The following is a 20487-nucleotide window of genomic DNA, read 5'->3' as shown; positions in this document are numbered from 1 at the left end:
CAAGCAATATATATATTAAGGAGTTTAAGGTTAGAAAGATGTTACTCAGCAGATTTATCCAGGTTCGGCCTCTAAGCCTACGTCCTGTCCCCGGAACACGTTCCGAGCTTTCGAATTCTCTACTGAGCTCTTTAACGGTAGAACATCAAACCTTTTACAACTTAGAAGCTGAGTATAACAAGAGTACCTTCCTCTATACCTCTACTCACTCCTAATCTCTCGCTGAGTACTATAACCGAGTACTCAGCCTCTCCTTTCTAATATCTAGAAATGATAAAGATTTGTCCTAAACAACAATTGCTAAGACACCTTAGATGATTGAATAATCACTCTAGACTTTTACACGAAAGATATAGAATTTGGTGTAAGTATTTGCTTTGCTTGTTCTCATAGAACTTCGAGTAGAATTTTGGTCAGCGTAATGGCTTGATGAAGATCTGCATCGAATGAAGCAACTGAAAGGCCTATTTATAGAGACGTTTGAGGCATCAGTCATTTCGAATTTTGAAATAACCGTTGGGGGGAAACGACTTCCTGTCGTTGTCACTCAGTCCTGCTCAGTGTTCTTGGCCAATCAGATTCAAGTATCTTCTGTCTTCGGTCAGTACTGAGCAGCTTTTAGTCAGTCCGGCAGAATGTCTCTCCATTTATGGTAAGGTCAACTAGACAACTTTCTGTGTCTTCTAAACTTTACCCAAAGTAGAAATACTTTGTCTGGAAGTTGTTCTTGCTCAGCTGCTGTCTTGTACTCTTTGTCGATACAACTCAGCAGCTTCGTTCCGAAGTTATTCAACGAAGGTCTTCTCGATCCTTCTTTCGCTGAGCTGCGTTTTGTACACAACGACAGCGTTTTGCACACGCGGGTCGAGTGGTCTTGATCTGTTTGACTTGGGCTTTGACTTCCGTATTGGGCTTTAAGCCTTTTAGTCTTTATGTCTTATAAACAATTTAACTCAACATTGAACAACCACATTAGTGTAATAAATCAAAGCATTTAAACTTAGTGTGTTTAGAATATATTTAATTTTACTTAAATAATTTTGTCAAATCAAAATCATGTGGAAAGGTGTTTCAACAAACTCCCCCATTTTGATGTTGGCAAAACTATTCAGCGAAGAACTCAGTGTTGAGCTCCCCCATGATAGTTGTCCTAATATTACTTAGCAGACTCCCCTGTCAGGGTAGAGCGACTGACTTAGTTTTACTCTAAACATTTTAAGGTTTAATCGAGTAAGTCTAAGGTCAGTTTTCAGATATAGGTCAGCTCATAGAACATATTCTATTTTACTCAGTGTTAAGCGGAAGATTTATCATTCAGAGAGCGCTGAGTATTTTATTGTTCAATGGGTCTTATGATACAGTGTTTAATAAACATACAAGATAATGTCAAACATTTTATCAGCATAGCATACAATCAACAAGTATTATAAGCAGTAAACACAGTTGATGTATTTGAAGATACATAGTAACATAATACTCAGCATCATATAAAATAACTCAAGTTTGGATAAAAGATGCAAGTATTGTATTGAAATAAAGTAGTCAGTATATACAGCAAAAAGATAAGCAAAAAGAAACATAGAGACTACAAAGTAACACAGAAAACTGAGTTAGCCTATTTCTATTTCTTCTTCTTATGCTTAGACTGACTACTTCTAGTAGCCTCGTGCTGAGTTCTAGCTTGTTCTTTCTCCCCCGTTTTGTCAGCATCGGGAGGAAGAGGAATTCTAAAGGAGTCGGTTAAGGCCGCGTTGGTCAGTAAGGCGGACAACTCCTTAAGCTTGTCGGCACTTTCATTGATGTCGTCGAAGACAGCAACGCCATCATCCAAGACCTCTTTAGGTATACTGAGTTCAGCTGCGCTGAGCATGCTCAGTATGTAGGCTTGAGACTTACCCACCCAAGTAATTGTATCTGACAGTGCAGCAAAAACTTGATGAAATGTCTTCAGCAAGGCTGAGTCATAATATTGACGCTGGATATTATAGTGACTCACATGGGTGAAAGTCTTTTGGGTAGTGACCAATATCTCATTCTGCTTCATTTGGTCAGTGTCCATCTCTTGCTTATTCAAGTTCAGCAAACAAACGGCTTCGCTAATTTTCTCCACCGAGCATTATGAGTAGGAAGCCAGCTGATGATTGGTCTTATTTTGCTCAGTGTGAAGCTGGGCAAAGAGCATCTTAACTTCAGCAGAAGTTGCATATTGAGTGTTCGCAGCTGACAAGGTCTGGAATTGTCCCTGAAGAGTGTTAAGATGTTGAACCGTTGTCAGTTGGAGCTCAGCCAGCTTCGTTATTGAGTCCTGCCTGGGTTGTTGTGATTGAATTGAGATCATAACACTTAGCAGATCCTTCAGTCCTTTAACTTCATTTAAAAGCTGAGTGACTTGGGACAGCTGAGTTGACTCATTGTTGGTAGACCCAACAGTAGGTTCAACATTTTGATGAAGATTTTTGATTAATGACTGCACCGAGTTGATGATTTGTCTACCAGACTCGGTGGCATGTAGATAGCTGAGTGATCCTTCATCAGATTGCCTAGTTTCCTCAGTGTGACCAGTTGATGGAGGAGTCAGATTTTTCTCAGTGACGACATGGTCAGTGACTGGAAGGGGGTTTTCAATCTGCACTTGGTTCTCTTGTAGAGATGATTGATCGACAGGAATGATTGTTGGTGCAGAAGTAAGCTGAATGGGTTCAGTGCTGACAGGGGGAGGAGTGTCCTGAGTCAGCACAGTGCTTGGAGCAGCAGCATTAGCGAGAACTTGCTCGGTTTGGCTTGTAGGGTTGGCAGAAGCATTCAAGTCGGCTTGTTCCTGTAGTGAAGAAACAGAGGCTTGCTTTTCAAGAGAAGCTGGCAGAGAAGAAGAAGTTTGTTTGCTGAAAAATTTTAGCTTAAGTGTAGAAGGGTCTTTGGTCGGCTTCTGGACAGGAAGGTCAATGACAGTTGTCTGACTTGCCTTTACTAGTCTTCTTCTTCGAGGAGGTGTAGTGTCAGCTGGGATAGACTCTACTGAGTGAGGAGGAGAAGTCTCTTCTTGATCAGCATTGAGCTGGTCAGTTTGTTCTTGTTCTTTATCTGCAGCTAACTCAGTATTAGTTGGGTCAGCAGTTTCCTCTTCACTGGCTGTCTCCTCAGTGTCATCCTAACCACTTTCTTCTTCCTCCTGTTGATCATTCCCTTCGTCTTCTTCTAGCTCTTCTTCAAGCTGTGTGATGAACTGATCATCCAGTTGCACATCGTCTTCTTGATGCTCAGCTTCAGTTCCCTAACATTGTGTGAAGTGAGAATCACCAGGAACAATGAAGTCAGTGGGGATAGCATCAATAGGTTGCTCATCAGCATCTATTCTTTCTTCTGTATCAGGCTCATCTTGCCTGCTTCTCTTCTCAGCTGACTTATGTCTCTCCTGACCTTTTTGAGCAACTGACTTCAGCTTCTTGGCCGGAGACTCATCATCTTTTGAAGGAGTCCCAACAGATTTCCTTTTGTGGGCAGCTGGAGCCTTTGTTCTTTTGCCCTTCTTTGGGACAGTCTCCTCAACAGGCTGATTAGCACCTTTGGGTTTCTTAATCGGTTGGTCAAATTTTAAGGCACGCAGCGCATCAGCTGTGATCTCAGAGCCTTGGGCCTTAGTTTCCTCGGATAGGTCAATCTGATGGTCTATAAGGATTCTGGTAATGAGTGAGCCCAACCTTAGAGTTCCAGTGCTCCTTTGGAAGCCGGCAATTAAGAATACTGGCATGTTGATGGGCTTGTAGGTCAGCATATGCCATATGAAGCATTGCTCAAAGTTTGTTGCTGAGCTGGTGCAATTTATCTTCGGGAAGATATAATTGGTCAGCAGGTAGTGTGCCATCTTTTGGTGCTGGCCCATTGAGGAACTGGAAATTTCTCCAAAATGGCCAGCGGGCTTGCAGAAGGTGGCAGAGTACCCAGTTCCTTCATGATCACCAGTCCTCCTCAGTTTTGTACCTTCATTCTTCAGTTTCAGCAAGTTGGCAAGGTAGGTAGGGTTGACAAAAATTGTTTTCTCTTTTACCACAGTTACTAGGTGGTCCTGGTTATCGTCAGCAACCCGCAGATTATGGTAGAATTCCCTTACTAAGTCAGGGTAAGTTGGATCTCTGATTGAGAACAGCTCGGTCCAGCCATTCTTCGATATCCATTCATAGAATGGTTGCTCGGTTTCTACGAAAGCCTCAGAGAACCACCTTGAGTGGTCAATCTTCCACTCTCTAACGTTTTCGAAGACCTTAGTATAGGTTCTGACTTTGGCCGGCTTTCCTTTAGAGGAGGTGGCTTGGCCAGCTTTGCCTTTGCTCGGTGTAGTGGCCTCAGTCATTCCAGGCGGAGTAGAATGCCTGAAAGGTTCATCGGAACTGGTCTTAGAGTGACCGGCACCAGAGATGTTCAAGGAAATCTTAGTCATAGTTTCAGAGAGGGGTTTGGGAGTTTTGAGAGTTTTTAGAGAGAAAGTATTTATGCCAGAGAATTTGGTAAGTGTAAAGAGATAAAAATGGGGATTTGCCCATTATTTATAGCTGTGAGAGGTGGATCTTATCGAATCCATATGTCAGTTTTGCCTTGGGATTGTCAACCGACAAGGATCCTGACATTTATGACACATTCCGCGCATACGTCATCCTAGGTGGCTATTCGCGTGCTTTAGCATTAAATGCAATGGATCTTATACTCAATGTTTAGAATTCTAAACGTTTTATATTTTGAGTAGTCAATTTTACACAAATGGATGATTTAAGTAATTGATTTCTTAGTTTGAGATAACTACTCGGTGCCAATATTTGCTCAGTATGTGATATTCATTCATTTAGCATTAAATACTCAGCATACATCTATCCACTCAGCAAGTAATAGCATAAGTCATTCAGCATGGTAATTCACTCATCATGAACATATATTAAGAGCTGGAATTTACTGAAGAGGATTAAACATACCAATGGCTTCTCTCAGTATACTGAAGTGTTCACGAGCCAGTGGCTTCGTGAAGATATCCGCAAGCTGCTCATCCGTTGGGACATAGGTCAGCTTGATCTCGCCCTTGAGTACATGGTCTCTAATAAAGTGATGTCTGATGCTGACATGCTTCATCCTGTTGTGCTGTATTGGGTTCTTTGATAGATCAATTGCACTTTTGTTGTCACATTTGACTTCAATTGTCTTTGTTTGAACACCATAGTCTTCGAGCTGTTGCTTGATCCAAAGGACTTGGGCAACACAGCTTCCAGCAGCAATGTACTCAGCTTCAGTGGTAGACAAGGCTACTGACGCCTACTTCTTGCTGAACCAGGATACAAGACAGCTTCCTAGGAAGTGGCATCCTCCAGAGGTGCTTTTTCGTTCAAGCTTGTCCCGTCCATAGTCAGCATCAGTGTATCCAACGAGTGTGAAATCATGAGTGTTAGGATACCATAAACCTGCGTTCACTGAGCTTTGCAAATATCTAAGGATTCTTTTTATAGCTATGTAATGAGATTCCTTAGGGTTAGATTGATATCTAGCACAGTAGCATACTGAGAACTGAATGTCCGGTCTACTTGCTGTTAAGTAAAGTAGAGAGCCTATCATACCTCGATACAATTTGCTGTCTACCGACTTACCATTCTCGTCAGCACAAAGGACAGTGTCAGTGCCAATAGGAGTAGATATTGGCTTGCAATTTTCCAGATCATATTTCTTCAATATCTCCTTGGCATATTTAGCTTGACTGGTGAAGATGCCATTTTTCCCTTGTTTAATTTGAAGTCCAAGGAAGAAGTTGAGTTCTCCCATCATTGACATTTCAAACTCAGTCTGCATTTGCTTGCTAAATTCCTTGCACATTGACTCGTTAGTTGCACCAAAAATGATATCATCAACATAAATTTGAGCCAGCAGGGTATCTTTACCCTTTCTCTTAATGAATAAGGTTGTATCAGCTTTGCCTCTGACATAATTTCTAGTCAGCAGGAAACTGGTCAGCCTCTTATACCAAACACGTGGTAATTGCTTGAGGCCGTACATAGCCTTTTTTAGTTTATAAACGTGGTTTGGGAATTTAGAATCCTCAAACCCTGGAGGCTGATTAACATAAACTTCCTCATTTATAACTCCATTAAGGAATGCACTCTTAACATCCATTTGAAACAGTTTAAAGTTCATATAACTTGCATAAGCGTACAAAATTCTAATAGCCTCTAGCCTTGCCACTGGGGCAAAGGTCTCACCGTAGTCAATACCTTCTTACTGACTGTAGCCCTGAGCTACAAGTCTTGCTTTGTTCCTGACCACATTTCCTTGTTCATCCAGCTTGTTGTGGAAAACCCATCTTGTTCCAATGGTCTTCTAACTCCTTGGATGTGGCACTAACTCCCATACATCATTTCTTCTGAATTGATCAAGCTCCTCTTACATTGCGCTCATCCAGAATTCATCGTGCTCAGCTTCAGCAAAGTTCTTTGGTTCCTGAACTGAGACGAAAGCTACGTTGCTGAGGTATCTCCTAAGTTGATTTCTTGTCATCAGGGTATTCTCAGCGGCATCAAGAATTGCACTCTCTGAGTGTCCTCTTGGTATCCTTATCTCCTTTGGTAGATTGATGTCTTGTGCTGTCTGTGTTTCAACAATCTCTGCAGGTGTAGACTGGTCAGTGAAAACAATTTGAGGTTCACTTTTACCTTTGGTCAGCCCTTGAGGGAATGACTCAGCGGCTGGATCTTGATCAGCGGATACTGAGTGTGGATCATCCTCAGTCAGCGGCTGATATCTTCCTGCAGGGTTAGTTTCATCGAACTCAACATGTACTGACTCTTCTAAAACTTGAGTTCGTTTATTGAAAACTCTGTATGCTTTGTTGTTTGTTGAGTAGCCTAAAAAGATAGCCTCATCAGCTTTTGAGTCAAACTTAGCTAAGCTATCTTTGGTGTTTAAAATAAAACATTTACAGCCAAAGGCACGAAAGTATCCAATGTTGGGCTTTCGTCCTTTCCAAAGTTCGTAGGGGGTTTTCTTTAGTATAGGTCTAACAAGAGCCCTATTAAGAATATAGCACGATGTGTTAACAGCTTCTCCCCAAAAGTACTTTGGAAGCCTATGCTCACTCAGCATTGTCCTGGCTATTTCAACCAAGGTTCTGTTCTTCCTTTCAACAACCCCATTTTGTTGAGGCGTCCTAGGAGCAGAAAAATTATGGTCAATGCCGCTGGCTTCACAGAATTCAACAAACTGTTGGTTTTTGAATTCTCCACCATTATCACTTCGGATGTGAGCCAATTTTAGGTCTTTATCATTTTCAAGTTTTCTAACCAAATTTGAAAATGTCTCAAAGGTCTCATCCTTGCTACTCAGCAAGATGATCCAAGTGTACCGAGAAAAGTCATCTACAATGACCAAGGAAAATCTTCTTCCACCCAGACTCAGCGGCTGGACTGGACCAAAGAGATCCAAGTGTAGTAACTCTAATGGACGCTTAGTTGAGACAATGTTTTTGCTATGAAAAGATTGTTTGGTTTGTTTTCCAGCTTGGCAAGTGTGGCATAATTGACCTTTTTCAAATTTAAGTTCTGGCAGTCCCTCAACCAATTGCTTTCTTGCTAATTTGGCCAGGAGGTCCATGCTTACATGACCAAGTCTCCTGTGCCATAGCCAGGAATTTTCTTCCTTTGATACTAAGCATACAGTTTTTGAAAACTTTTTCTCTAAGTTCAGCATGAAGACATTATCAATGTGAGGGGCAGTTAAAATTAACTCATTAGTTTTACCCTCGAATATTTTACATCCAGTGTCATCAAATATAAATTTTCTCCCATTGTCACATAGCTAAGCTATGCTGAGTAAGTTATATTTGAGTCCGCTGACTAGGGAGACAGACTCAATAGTAGGATTACCTCCAATGGTTCCTGACCCTACTATCTTACCCTTTTTGTTGTCTCCAAAACTTACGCTTCATCCTCGTTTACGCTCAAATGTGATGAACTGAGTTTCATCACCAGTCATATGCCTCGAGCATGCGCTGTCAATATACCACATCTTTGACTTCTCAGCACACCTCAGGCTTACCTGCAATGTAACTAGTTACTTTTAGGTACCCAATTCTTTTTGGGTCCTTGCTTGTTAGGTTCAACAGGTAAAGCATCATGTTTTATTTTATGGCGGCATACTTGGACAGTATGGCCATTCTTTCCACAGAAGTCACAGCTGACTTTCCGTTTAGGATGTCTCACTGACTGGTCAGCACCCCAGTGCTGAGCGTGCCAGCACACCTTTGTGGTGTGTCCTTTCTTCCCACAGAAGTCACACTGGACATTCCACTAAGGATTCCATCTCTGCTGACCAGTACTTCGGTACTGAGTATTCAGAGGAATATTTCTTTTGTTTGGAACCTTTAGTTGGTTCTGAATGGATGTGACGTCCTTCCTCAGTTTCTTAGAATCTGATTGGACCTCAGAGACAAACTTTTGCATAATTCCAATGTTACTATGCAAATCTGAGTTGTCTTGAAGAAGATATCGAAGGTCACTCAGTTTGACCTCCTCGACCTCATCACATCGCCTGCTGAGTGCTCTAACCTTTTTATTACACTTTTTGACAAGTGTGTAGAGGTCACTCAGGGCATTAACCATTTCATTTCTGAGCAGGGGTAGTGATATTACCTCAGTTGAATGTTCCTCATCGTCAGAAGCAATGGAGGGGTCAGCATTCTCAGAAACACATGGCTCAGCAAGTTCATCAGCCATGAAACAAATCTTTGCTGACTCAGTGGCATCAGCTTCAGATGATGATGAATCATCACTATCACTCCAGGTTGCCACCATTGCCTTCTTGCCGTTCTTTCTTTCTTTCCTCAGCGAGGGACAGCTTGACTTGATATGGCCAGTTTGATGACATTCAAAGCATGTAATGGGCTTTGAGCTGTCCTTCTTGTACTTGCTGTCGCTGGAGTCAGCTTTGTACTTATCAAACTTTTTATAAGGCTTCTTAGAATATTTGTCATTCTTTTTGAACAACCTTTTCATCTTTCTGGTGAACATAGCCATCTCTTCATCGTCTGTTGAGCTTCCATCAGTGGAGTCAGCTTTCATGACAAGAGACTTTTGCTTCTTGTCTTCAGACTTTTCCTTCACCTCGAAATTCTTCATCGAGATCTCATGGGTCAGTAGTGAGCCGATGAGTTCATCATACTTATAGGTGGTTAAGTCTTGAGCTTCCTCAACAACGGTCTTCTTTGCTTGCCAATTTTTAGGAACACTCCTAAGAATCTTCTTGACTTGTTCTTCCTCAGTGAAGATCTTCCCAAGTCTTTTGAGCTCGTTGATGATGTTTGTAAACCTTGCATTCATGTCAGAGATTCCTTCATCATTGTTCATTTCGAACAGCTCGTATAGTCTCATCTGCTGGTTCACCTTGGACTCCTTCACTTTGTTGGTTCCTTCGTAGGTGACCTCCAGCTTCTTCCAGATCTCTTGCGTTGACTCACAACCTGATATCTTGTTATATTCTGCAGCATCAAGCGCACAGTGAAGCATGTTTATAGCCGAAGCGTGATTTTGTAGCTTCTTCAGATCATCCTCTGTCCATTTGGCCTCAGCTTTGACAACTGTTTGGCCAGCCACAACTTCAACAGGAACAAATGGGCCTTGGACTATTGAAAGCCATGCACTCATATTTGTTGCCTGAATAAAGTTTTTCATCCTATTCTTCCAGAAGGTGTAGTTAGACCCGAAGAATAGGGGAGTCCGAGTAATGGACAACCCCTCAGTTAAGATTTGAGTTGTCTGGTTTCCTGGAAGAAACCGAGTACTATTTTCAGCCATAGTGGGGATCAGCTCAAGGTAGTTAAACCTTTCACAGTGAGCTTTTAAGCTCTGATACCACTTGTTGGTCCCTTATAACGTAACAAGTTAGTTCCAAGGGGGGGGATAGGAACTATTTAAAATTTTAGTACGTTAAGGCTGACTTCTTTTTCTTTGAAAAAGGATTACACATCGCGCTGAGTAAATTAAGACACTAGCTTAGTCAACTGGTGACTAAGTCAGCTTCTTTCTTTGAGTCAAGAGATAGTACTTGAGTCTATTCCTGAACTCAGATACTCAATACACACAACTCAACATGACCTCTTTACTTGGTCAGTTTTGTTTAAGCAAACAATATATATATTAAGGAGTTTAAGGTTAGAAAGATGTTACTCAGCAGATTTATCCAGGTTCGGTCTCTAAACCTACGTCTTGTCCCCGGAACACGTTCCGAGCTTTCGAATTCTCTACTGAGCTCTTTAACGGTAGAGCATCAAACCTTTTACAACTTAGAAGCTGAGTATAACAAGAGTACCTTCCTCTATACCTCTGCTCACTCCTAATCTCTCGCTGAGTACTATAACCGAGTACTCAGCCTCTCCTTTCTAATCTCTAGAAATGATAAAGATTTGTCCTAAACAATAATTGCTAAGACACCTTAGATGATTGAATAATCACTCTAGACTTTTACACGAAAGATATAGAATTTGGTGTAAGTATTTGCTTTGCTTTTTCTCACAGAACTTCGAGTAGAATTTTGGTCAGCGTAATGGCTTGATGAAGATCTGCATCGAATGAAGCAACTGAAAGACCCTATTTATAGAGACGTCTGAGGTATCAGTCATTTCGAATTTTGAAATAACCGTTGGAGGGAAACGGCTTCCTGTCGTTATCACTCAGTCCTGGTCAGTGTTCTTGGCCAATCAGATTCAAGTATCTTCTGTCTTCGGTCAGTACTGAGCAGCTTTTAGTCAGTCCGGCAGAATGTCTCTCCATTTATGGTAAGGTCAACTAGACAGCTTTCTGTGTCTTCTGAACTTTACCCAAAGTAGAAATACTTTGTCTGGAAGTTGTTTTTGCTCAGCTGCTGTCTTGTACTCTTTGTCGATACAACTCAGCAGCTTCGTTCCGAAGTTATTCAACGAAGGTCTTCTCGATCCTTCTTTCGCTGAGCTGCGTTTTGTACACAATGACAGCGTTTTGCACACGCGGGCCGAGTGGTCTTGATCTGTTTGACTTGGGCTTTGACTTCCGTATTGGGCTTTAAGCCTTTTAGTCTTTATGTCTTATAAACAATTTAACTCAACATTGAACAAACACATTAGTGTAATAAATCAAAGCATTTAAACTTAGTGTGTTTAGAATATATTTAATTTTACTTAAATAATTTTGTCAAATCAAAATCATGTGGAAAGGTGTTTCAACATTAACTAGATAAAATTATTCCTTAGTTTATATTTATAAACATAAAATGTTCATACAAGATGGAGTTAGACTATACTTTATATTTCTAATTAAATGATAATAAACTTAAATAACTCAAGTCAAGCACTTCTGAGTTAATTCAACTTGTGCAAGTGAATAACGTCTTTGTACATGTAACTTGACAGTTTCAATAGTCACGATTCATTTGGATATAGTTGATGATGATCGTATTATACTACAACTATACACTGAAAAGTAAAGGTCAAAATCAACTTGACTTCTTATGGGCTCTTAGGAGAATGGGACAATTCTTTCTTAAGTCGGAGCACCGGTCCGTTATACGTTTAGTTGGATTAATTTAGATTGATATAATAGATAGAAATTAAGAAGTTAATTTGCTATCTAGTTCAGTGTAACCGTGAATTGCATTGAACATATATAACCGGTTGCGGAAATGACTAGCAAATTGAAAGCTAAAGCATAAAACAAATAGAGAAGACACCAGGATTTAACGAGGTTCGGCCAATATTACCTACGTCCTCGAACACTAAAGGGCAGCCCGGTGCATTACGCGTCCCCACTAAGCGAAGGTCCGAGGAGGGGTCCCACCACAAGGGTGTATTGGGGGCAAGCCTTCCCTTGCCAATATTTTTGGCAAGAGGCCGCTCCTAAGACTCGAACCCGTGACCTTCGGTCACACGACAACAACATTTTACCATTGCGCCAAGGCTCGTCCTCGGACACTACTAAATAATATTTCAAATGAGCAAATATTACAATAGAGAAAGGAGGAAAAAACAACTAAGCCTTAGAAATTAGAGGAGGCTAGTTGTGGGGTGTCTTAAGCCTAAAACCCAAGCCCTAATATATAGTCTTCCAAACTCCCCCAAAAAGTCTAGCTTTCCAATGTGGGACTTTGAACAACTAATATATACTTTTTCCTCTTCTTCCCTTTAAACTAACAATATGAGATTCTTGAAAGAGAGCCATTTTTTCTACAATCTCCACCTTGGCGATCTTCCAAGAAACCTCAACCAAACTATCTCTCCATCCTTTCCCATACTCAGTAGTGTCTTCAAATTTCAACTTCAAGTAGAGATGCCATTAATCAAGTCCAAAAAATGTTGAAACTTGATTGATGTTACTACCTTCGTTGCCATATCTGCAGGATTGTTAGCGGTTGGAATCTTCTGAAACTGTATTTGACCTACTTCAAGAATTTCCTTTACAAAATGATAACGAACGTCGATATGCTTCGTCCTTGCATGATAGACTTGGTTCTTTGCTAAATAAATAGCACTTTGACTGTCACAATGCACTTTGACATGCTTCTGTCCAACTCCCAACTCTTTTAACAACCTTTGAAGCCAAATTGCCTCCTTAACAGCTTTTGTAACTGCCATGTACTCTGCCTCCGTCATAGACAAAGAAATCGTCGACTGTAAGGTAGACCTCCAACTAGCTGGTGCCTTTGCTATAGTAAACAAATAACCAGTAGTTGACCGCCGATTATCCAAATCACTGGCATAGTCCGAACATAATATCCTACTACGTATTGGCCGACTTTCACATCCCGCTCAAACACTAAACCAACATCCACAGTATGTTGGATATACCCTATAATCCATTTCACATCTTGCCAATGTCCTTTACTAGGATTATGCATATACCTACTCACAACTCCAACTGCTTGTGAAATGTCGGGCCTCGTACACACCATTGCATACATCAAGCTACCAACTGCATTCGCATATGGAACATTTGACATATGTTCTCATTCTTCATCACTTTCTAGAGATAGAGCTACACTAAGTTTGAAATGAGGACAAGTGGAGTATTGACTGATTTTGTCTTCTCATCCATGCAAAATTGTCTTAATACTTTCTTTAGATATTCCTTTTGAGTCAAACAAAGTCTCCCCAATTTCTTATCTCTGCTTATCTCTATACTGAGAATCTTTTTGGCCTCACTTAAATCTTTCATTTCGAATTCTTGATTCAGTAGAGCCTTCAATTTCTCTATCTCTCCTTTATTTTTTGACGCAATCAACATATCATCAACATAAAGGAGAAGATAGGCAAATGATCCATCTTGTAGCTTGCGTAAATATACTCAGTGATTGTACTTGCTTCTGGTGTACTTCTGCCCCATCATGAACTTATCAAATCGCTTGTACCAATGCCTTGGAGATTGCTTCAATCTATACAATGATTTGCTCAACTTGCACATTAATTTTTCCTTACCATCAACCTTATATCCCTCTAGCCGAGTCATATAGATTTCCTCCTCCAAGTCCCCATGTAAAAACACAGTCTTTACATCCAATTGAACTAGTTCCAAATCAAACTGTGTTACCAAAGCCAACAATATTCTATTGGAGGTGTGTTTTACAACTAGAGAAAATACTTCATTATAATCAATTCCCTCCTTCTGAGCGTAGCCTTTAGCCACCAACCTTGCCTTGTAGTGAACACTGGACTTGTCAGGAAATCACTCCTTTATTGCAAATACCCATTTGCATCCAATTGCCTTCTTTCCCTTTGGTAGACTTGCTAGCTTCCATGTCTGATTCTTTTCAAGGGACTGCATCTCCTCATCCATAACATTTCTCCATTTTTCATCTTCTGAACTTTGTACAACTTCAGAATAGGATGTAGGAATTTCTTCAACTGAAGATGCACAAGCCACCATATCTTCATAACGAGCAGGCTTTTTTCTATTTCTATGTAGCTTTCTCAATGCAATTGGCATCTCTTTTTATGGTGATTCTTATACTGGAACCTCACCTTCTTCATCTGATCCTTCTACAGCACGACTATCAGATTCCATTGATGGAACAATTTTTCTACTTCCTTCAAACTCCACCTGTTTGGAAGTATCCTCCACCTGCTGTGGAGTACCATCTGTTTGCTTATCTTCTACCTTCTTCAATATGGTGGATTCATCAAATATAATATCCCTGCTAAAGATTATCTTCTTGGACTCACAACACCATAAATAATACCCTTTGGCTCTAGAGAAAATGCCCATAAAGACCGCTTCTTTTGCTCTCGGATCCAACTTTGATTCCTTAACGTGGTAGTATGTAGTGGAACCAAACACACGTAAGGAATTATAATTTTTAGCTGGTTTCCATGCCATATCTCTAAAGGTGTCTTGTCGTTGATAAAGATGATGGTAACCGATTAATGAGATGACTAGAGTATCTTCCTCGAAGGAGCCTTTCCAGCTACTCTCACTATGGGAGAAGGACATTCATATGACAATTACTTTGGTTTCTACAAGGAGTTTGCTGCTTGTTGCAAGTCTTTCCTCATTCGTCCTCTCTGTGGTACTTTTGTGATATGTTCCCCTCTACGAACGACTACGTTTTGTATTCCGTTTGGTGGAACAGGCCGTGGAATCTTATTTCTTTTTCAAACCTAATGGCTTCTTCTGCTGCTATTAATTTTTCATGCAGCTCGACCATCGTTATTGCCTGCTCAATGGTAGCATGTAGAACAGTAAAGGAGTTTCTTTGTGATTGGTCTATAAATTCTCTGTTTGAAGGTTCAAGAGACCCCAAGTATTCATCAATACGTTGGTCAATTACCGGGGCTATCTGGAGAAAAGTTAGTAGGTTGTTGATGGCATCGTGGAAGGTGCCAAGTTATTGCGAGGATGTTGGGTTAGTTGTGTTTCCTTGATCATCCATAGTCGCTTGGTTGGTTTGATCCACATTCACTGCACCAATTTGATATGAGAGAATTTATGAGATAAAACTCTGTTGCCTGAAGAGACATTTTCGGTGCCTGTTATAAGACAAAAAGATGTCGTTGACCGCAGCCATATTCGATGCCTAAGTCAACAGATTTTTAGACAAGGTATCAAACAATTAAGAGTAATTGCAATAGATGTATGTATATAGCTTGAATATGATGTTACGCCGTATTTATAGGATGCCTAGAGGTAAATTTGCCAGCTTAATGTTCTCTCTAAATTTCTCGGAAGACAACTAAATGATGAATGTATTTTAGGTAATTTGTATTATACCTGATTTGAAATTTCTTAATCCTAGGCAAAATTGGCGGGTTTTGATCTATGATGGACTCATATATTTTTCCATTGGTCCACGTGTCTAAGGAAATGTATTTATGTTAGGTCTGGTCGCTCGAACTATTGTACCTTTTGATTATGGTATGATATTGTCAGATCGTCATTCTTATTTAGTTCAATCTCACACCTTCCGCTAATCCATACTTTTTTATTAGTCTTTCCTATTAGTCTAAGATAATGGCACATGTACTTTGCTATTATTTGTGTGAAATCAAGCTTTAATTCAAAAAGTTCATTAGTTCAGGGAGCTAAATGAAGTTCTTACTAAAGTTCAGGCTCCTAAAAAGTAAAATTGAGTAAAAAAAATAAAAATCGATAACCTGCCAAAGAGCACGTCGTCGATGGTTCTGGAATCTGGAACTCGCAGGACAAAAGTTCCGGTTACTTGTTAGCGCATCCAATTCTTGTTCAATAGGCTCCTAATCCCCCATTACTGACCTCGGCGCCATCATCCTTGTGTTTTCATACTGTTTTTCCTCCATCTCACGAATCTCTTCTATCTTCTTCCTGGTATTTCCTCGAATTTTATAGCTATTATCTCGTTTTTTACATATCTATATATGAAGTTATTAATCGGTGCCGCGGATTCTATCCTACGGATATTGATTTATTTATTCTTGATTATTGATTTTTCGTTTTGAGTGCGCAGATCAATAGCGAGGCCTGGAAGCTTCAAAATGGTGGTCATAGAGCAACAAGAAGAAGATAACCAACCAACCCTAACCAATAATCCTCCAAAACCAAAGCCCTTTACGTCTTCAGATTCTAGCGAAGTTACTGACACTGTAATATCACAGCCACCAGAAACAACGACTGTTCAGGGTAACGACTCTGATGGATTTGAAACGGCAAGCGAACACGGGTTGAGCGATAACGAAGAGGGCAGCTCCGAAGATCATCAACCTAAACAGCAACAAGAGGAACCTCAGGAACCGGCACTAGTAGTGCAAGAGGAATCCAATAAAAACGACGAAGAATTGAAACAGGTTTGTCAATAAGTACACCTCTGGTTGCCCTAACTGGTTCCATTTTGCCTTTACAGCATATTGTATGCTTGTCTTAGCTTAATAGCAGAGCAACTAGTTCTCTTTAGTCTCTAATTTGCCTATCGTTTTCATTTTTCTGGTTTTCAATTGTCCACATTTAGGGCGTAGTAAACTTTCTAAATGGTTTACGTGGTGCATTGGGTTCGAGTTGAGTTTCTAGTTTAGTTGGTATAACTTACAACTTAGGTTCAATAGGGGAGAAGAAAACATGCTTGTATCAACATTTTGGATTGCAGCTGAAGTATAACGTTTTTGAACACCAAGTGATCTGTGTTCTATAACAAAGATACCAGTATAGTAAAAATCATACTCCTTTACTTGAATGCGAACCTGCAATGTTTGACTACCTGAAATAGCTAGGATCTTACTCTGAATTACTTTTGTGTGGATTCCTTCTGTTCTAAAACGTTTTTTCTTTAATATAAGGAAATCAGCATGGTTGGTTAATTAGATTTGTTTATATATTTGTTGAGAAGAGTATTGAGCTATATATTGTTTCCTTATGAAACAGAAAGCTTTGGAACAAGCAAATGATAGAAAATTGGAAGGAAATAAATTGTTTGGAGATGAGCGATATGAGGAGGCATTATTGCAATATGAAATTGCTCTTGAAGTTGTGCCTGACATGCCTTCATCTGTGGATCTGCGTTCCATATGTCATTCAAATCGTGGTATTTGCTTCTTGAAATTGGTATGTTATACAGTTTCTCTACTAAAATAATCAAGTTGTAGCAACAGATTCTTTTGGTGCGCCGATGGGTTTGTGAGGAAAAAATGAGCTTGGTCAAATAAAACTATTTATGTGCATCCCTTTTCCTTTCCTTCTTAGGTGAAGGGCACTGCACTACTAGAAATTGACAATTGTTATATTTGAGATAAAATGCATGTGGCCTCATACTTCAGTTTTGGAATTTGATAGCATTGTTGCATCTGTTTAAGTGCAACTTTGACTTTTGTATGCATTTTATTATTTCAAACATCACAAATTCTGTTTCTTGCCATCTCTCTCTCCCTCTCTCTAAATTGGATTTTGCAAGGCCCGGAGTATCAAAACCATGGCAAACAATGTCTTGATTTTTTTTTTTTATACCGATGGTGGTATTTCTTGGTGCCATAATCATATGTAGCCATAACACTTTGGCTTTTGAATTCAGCCTTTACTTCTTATCTATAAACTTTCGAATAATTAAATTTTGATTTGACTAAGCATGATTCTAGGGGAAATATGAGGATACAATCAAGGAATGCACAAAAGCACTAGAACTAAATCCGTCCTATGTGAAAGCTCTAGTTAGAAGAGCAGAGGCCCATGAAAAGCTAGAACACTTTGATGAGGCAATAGCTGGTAAGTGTTTAATTAATAGTTAATTTCTTGCATTATGTTTAAGAATTCATATAATGCGTCTCTGTATCTTTTACATCTCTTTAGTTTGTCTTGAGCTCTCTATTTCATTTTTTCATTTTGGTTTTATAAGCCCTTTGTTTTTTGTGTGCATGCATGCACGGAGGCATTACTAATTCTTGTGCTCTTTATGCTTGTTGGAAATGAATATGGTGTAATTCCTTTCTTCTCATTGACGAAAAATATGGATTTTGGTTACCTGCAGATATGAAGAAAATCTTAGAATTGGATCCTTCTAATATCCAAGCTAAGAAAGCAATTTGCCGCTTGGAGCCACTGGCTGCAGAAAAACGAGAAAAACTGAAGGAAGAGATGATAGGTAGGCGAACAAACTTCTTTTTTATGCTTTCTGTTGACCTGGTTGTCTTCCTTTAATAGTAATTTGGCAGATTATCTTAGAAGTTAGACCAGTAACATGGCACGATAATAGTCATATGTTGTGGCTGTGTCAATACTGGAAGGCAGATTTTCTCCAATTTCAGTAAGCTTGGAATTTAAAACACCGGGTCCTTTTCTACTTTTCATGACAAAATTTCATGTCCAGAAGAGACACGTTGCTTTATATGCTTTATATTAAAGTTGACTTGAACCCGTTTGATGGAAGGTAGCACAAATTAGTTTCATCATTTGTGTGCCCTGTTTGCCTTTTCCTGATCCTTGGGATGGTAGCTAAAACTAACAGAAGAAAGTGAAATCCATTAATCCACTATTATGCAAAAAGATAGGATGTTTAAATATTTGAAACTCTTGATTACTTGAAAACTAGGTCTTGGGTAGGGAAACTGTCAACGATAATTGTAGTTTACCTGTGTGGCTCATTGCATCTAATTACTAAAATTGGGATTTTGGGATTAATCTGCTAAAGTAAAGGGGTTTGTACAAAGCTACAAAAGCATGAAACGGTTTTTGCTGTTGGTTGCATTATTTATTTGTTATGTTATGCCATTCTGTTAAAGGAAACTGATAGATAGCATAACTTATTGTTGGTGGGTTCGCTTAACTCTTTAGCCAGAAAATTCTGAATTTGAGAATCAAATGTTGATTTTTTTTTTTTATGCATGGAAAAGGGGTGTGCATTGCTAATGTTAAGGGAGCATGCTAGTGTCCAGATGTAATGGATTCTCATGAATGGGGCTAATACGACCTTCCTAAATAATAGAGTTTGTTAAGCATATTTAAGATATGGTTTGTAGATTGATGTACCATTTTGTAAGATAAACTTTTCTGATCTTCCCCAATGTTCATGAGACTTGATGCTCATGATCTGGAAAATTAAAATATTCTGATTCTTTTTTTTTCCTGCCTCATAATTATTCTATCCTTTTTCCTTGTTTTCCATTTGAATTTTAGCTCTTATAAGTTATGGGCAACTTTATAGGCCAGAAAACTGAATAGCTCTTATTGTTATTGCCATTCATGTGCTATGGAAACAATAGAGAGATTAGGCATCTGAAATTGTGCTGTGGACAGGCTTGTTTCTGTGTTGAGGCATTGACATCTGTCTAATTTAGTTTGAAATGTGTTTATTTTTGGTGAGCAGCAAAAGCAAAGGATATAGGGAATACACTGCTGGGAAAAGTAGGGTTGAGTATTGACAACTTCAAAGCAATTAAAGATCCAAATACAGGTTCCTATTCCATTTCATTCCAGCGTTAGTTGAGAAGAAAAGTATGTGATCATTGTTGCTGCATTTTTATATTTGCTCTGCTGCTACATTTATTTAGTTAATAGAATTAGTGGGAACCAAGTGCGATGGTGGAAAAGGTTTTTTATATAATGTTGGTGATAGAGATAGAGAATTTTGTGTTTGCAGTTTGTAAAATGGTAAATTATCCATCAACACTTTGAAAAACGGTGTCATCCTTTGAAATTCAAGTTTCCATTTGTGCATTTGTGTAAATGATGCTACAATTTATTTCTTCATTTTTGTTCGTTAATACATGGGTTGGTGATCAGAGCTTTATTTGGAATGTCATAAATTAATAGCTGAGACGTGTGAGAGTACTAATCAGAAAAGGCTACCTTTAAGTTTGAATAGCAATAGACCTTGTGTAGATGGTGGTGATGGGAGTCCCATCCCTTTCTTGAATTGGGATATTAACTTTTGTGAATCACAAATTTCCTCCTTTTTTTTTTTTTTTTTTGTAATAAAAACACTTAATTTTACGTTTGATTTCAATAAAGTAATTTCGGGTAATTATAAAAATTATTAATTTGGTAAGTAGTGATTTAATGTGATAAAAAAATAAAAGATCAAAGGTTTAATATCGTAAAATGAAGGGATAACGTACCAAAAAATAGGCCCAACGTTTTTAGGGAAGTATTGATTTACGCTTTATGTATAAAATAGCTCCAATATAGGTTTAACGTTTAAAAAAGAATATCAATTTAGGTCTTGATAACAAAATGTGAGACGTCATTCATATTACTTTGTTAAATTACCTCAATTGTACACGAAGAGAGAAATAAAAACTTAATGGTGTAATATGAATGACATGTAACATGTTGTTAACGAGTTAAACGTTAAACATACATTGGTGTTATTTTGAACGTGAAGTCTAAATTTATACTTTTTCAAAATCTTAAACCTAGATTGCTTCCTTATCCAAATGATGTATTACTTATACTAATGTTTTATAGACTACGGCTAATTGTATTAAGGGATATAATTTTAAATTTCACTAATACTATTTAGAAATGGATGGATAATTTTTCTCGATTTCAG

The 20487-nt window shown here is 39.0% G+C and overlaps 1 protein-coding gene across 1 annotated transcript; it reads left to right on the top strand.

The window, feature by feature from the left end:
- Positions 1–15574: 15574 nt before the first annotated feature.
- On the top strand, positions 15575–19725 carry LOC136203557 (uncharacterized). Its single transcript, XM_065994743.1, has 6 exons — positions 15575–15824; positions 15964–16300; positions 16872–17051; positions 17579–17705; positions 17968–18081; positions 19303–19725. The coding sequence occupies exons 2-6, from the start codon at positions 15992–15994 to the stop codon at positions 19416–19418; spliced, it is 846 nt and encodes a 281-aa protein (XP_065850815.1). The 5' UTR covers positions 15575–15824; positions 15964–15991; the 3' UTR covers positions 19419–19725.
- The last annotated feature ends 762 nt before the right edge of the window (positions 19726–20487 follow it).

The sequence above is a fragment of the Euphorbia lathyris genome, chromosome 8, assembly GCF_963576675.1.
Source record: "Euphorbia lathyris chromosome 8, ddEupLath1.1, whole genome shotgun sequence".
NCBI lineage: Eukaryota > Viridiplantae > Streptophyta > Magnoliopsida > Malpighiales > Euphorbiaceae > Euphorbia > Euphorbia lathyris.
The sequence above is the reverse complement of the archived record's forward strand: the minus strand, read 5'-3'. Positions and strand labels throughout refer to the sequence as shown.

Coding starts and splice junctions, on each gene's coding strand:
- LOC136203557 (XM_065994743.1), top strand. CDS start 15,992: ATGGTGGTCATAGAGCAACAAGAAGAAGATAACCAACCAACCCTAACC. Junction 16,301..16,871: donor ACGACGAAGAATTGAAACAG/GTTTGTCAATAA, acceptor CTTATGAAACAG/AAAGCTTTGGAACAAGCAAA. Junction 17,052..17,578: donor GTATTTGCTTCTTGAAATTG/GTATGTTATACA, acceptor GCATGATTCTAG/GGGAAATATGAGGATACAAT.